The sequence below is a fragment of the Nannochloropsis gaditana genome (genome assembly GCF_000240725.1).
Source record: "Nannochloropsis gaditana CCMP526 unplaced genomic scaffold scaffold184, whole genome shotgun sequence".
NCBI classification, from domain to species: Eukaryota; class Eustigmatophyceae; order Eustigmatales; family Monodopsidaceae; genus Microchloropsis; species Microchloropsis gaditana.
The window spans coordinates 35,038-37,274 of record NW_005803769.1 but is presented as its reverse complement, the minus strand read 5'-3'; the positions used below and the strand labels follow the sequence as shown (position 1 = coordinate 37,274).

The window sequence follows — 2,237 nt, the reverse complement described above, 5'->3', positions numbered from 1 at the left end:
GTTCCTGTACCGAAAGACATCCGTGGCACAAGCGCTGGCTGAAGGCTTGCAAGAGTTCTCAGAAACACAAGACCTGCCCGAAAATGTGGTAGCAGATACCATGGAGGCATTCGACAAGGTAATATATGCAATGAAGCACTCATTAGGTCACTAGAGAGGATGGTAAAGGAAACTATGCGTCAGAGTCGTACGATTTGAAGGGAAGGGACTGCTGATGTCACGCGGACGACCTACGCCTTGTCCGACAGATTGCCTCGAAAATTGTGGGTCACGCGTGGCTGAGAACGCTCCATTCATTTCGCACCACAGGCCATTCTCACAGCGATGGAGACAGTGCGGAATGTGGCAGGCAGGGCGAAGGGAGAGGTGAGAGGAGGGGCGGGACGGAGCGGATTGTGTCTGCGTTATGACTGCAATGACGACTAAGTGTGAAGTTTTCAGGTGCCAAAAGCTATGTGACGGAACAAGAATTGTCGTAGTTGTTCTTGTGGCGATATGGTCCCCCTTGACATCTGTGTTTCGGTAAATCAATTGCATACATTTTGGTGCAGGCGGAGCTGGATGCGTACAATAACATAAACGAGCGCTGGCGTTTCGTATTCCAGGACGGTGCCTCGCTGGCGACAGTATCGGACATGTCCTTGTACGCGGAGCAGGACGGGGATGTAGCAGGCTGCATTATAGGACCCTGTAGCGTGAGCGCGGTGGATGTGGCCAAGGTGGTGAAGGGGGGCAACGTGCGGCATGGCCCGGGCCGAGCTAAGGGATGAAAACAAGGAAAATGGAGGGAAGAAGCGCGTAAACAGCGTGACAGGATGGAGTATGTGAACAGACAGCATGTAAATGAAGTCTCCTTCGAGCGAAACGTTTCGCTTGCCCACCGCCAGGCGCAGCATCCGCAAAGCACAGTACGAATAGAGCCACTTCCTCGTCTCATATACAGAATGTTTTTTGTTTCTGAAAGGTTGTCGTTAGGTGCACAGACAAACCCACTCGCCTTTTTGCACAACGCCATTTTTGGGGGTATTAGAACAGCTCTATCTACATTACTTTTGTTCTGCCCTATCAGACACCCATTCCCCGATCCATTCCACCCCCAATCCCACCATCTATGCACGAAATTGGAAGGTGTTGCTCGAAAATCTCTCAAGAATTCTACAGTTGATCATCCCGGGACAGTCAAGCTCATACACACGCCAGAACCCCCCGCCCCCCTCACGTTCTCTCAGCCCCTCGACGTCTCTCTCCTCGCCATCCTCCACCTCGGTCCTTCCTACGTCCAACAACCGGAAGGTTGGATACACTCTGAGATGTCGAAACAGCTGACCAAGGCCAACGCTCTTCTCCCGCAGCAGATGTGCGCACTCCGGCGTCCTGGCGCTGAGGCTGCTCGTAGCCGTACAGAAGACGTGACCCATGACCGACAGGTCCACCTCCCGGTCGAATACCCCTGGCTCGATTTCCAGACAGCGTTTGATGCGGACTGTGACGGCCGAATTGTGGTAGGAGCTGATAATACGTTGCAAGTCGCCCTCCGCGGACAGTGCCACTCGCTCGAGCGGACTGAATGACTCCGGCAATCGAATTTCCACGTCCTTGGACCCCACGCGCTCTGATATCCCCGAACGAAAATTGCCGTACATTGCTGTTTCTTTCAGGGGCTCAAACGCGGTGCTTTGGCGCTCAAGTGCTGCGTCCCGTTTTGGCGAGCATGCGTCAGTGTCGTGACGAGTAGTCTGATCTTGCAAGTGGAGCCGCGACTTTCGTGGTGTGGGCCTCAGGGACAAGTGTACGTGTCGGCATATGGACATATCATCTACTTTGGCCTTATATAGCTGACTTATGGCACTGATTCCCCTTGCTATGTTATCCGTGGCTACATACGCCTGACAAAGGAGAACATGGAACGCCAAGGCCAACACAAAAATGTTCTTTCCAAGAAAAGGAGACATAGCCAAGCAACCTAATCCACGTATGACCGTAGATCTATACACTCCCTGTGAACGTGATGATGTAATTTTCATGAACTGTATATGTTTTAAGCGCGGACAAAATTGCTCATGCCGCGATTGGAAAGCGGTCGGCCCAGCCGGGTATGGTGGCCCGTCAACATCGGAGCGAGAAGCCAGGAGGTTACAGGTCTCGCATGCTAAGTTGCTTTTCGTGGAAACCGAGGTAATTTAAAGAGTTATTATGCTTTTGTCCGCTTCCTATAGCGTTTCTATATTTATTGTGCT

At 52.1% G+C, this 2,237-nt stretch overlaps 1 protein-coding gene across 1 annotated transcript; it reads right to left on the bottom strand.

Annotated features, from left to right (window-relative positions):
* Nucleotides 1-1,321: 1,321 nt before the first annotated feature.
* On the bottom strand, nucleotides 1,322-1,920 carry NGA_2037520 (uncharacterized protein; the record flags this gene model as incomplete). Its single annotated transcript, XM_005855480.1, has 1 exon — nucleotides 1,322-1,920. A coding segment is annotated over exon 1 (598 nt), but the record flags the coding sequence as incomplete, so codon positions are not given.
* Nucleotides 1,921-2,237: the final 317 nt, after the last annotated feature.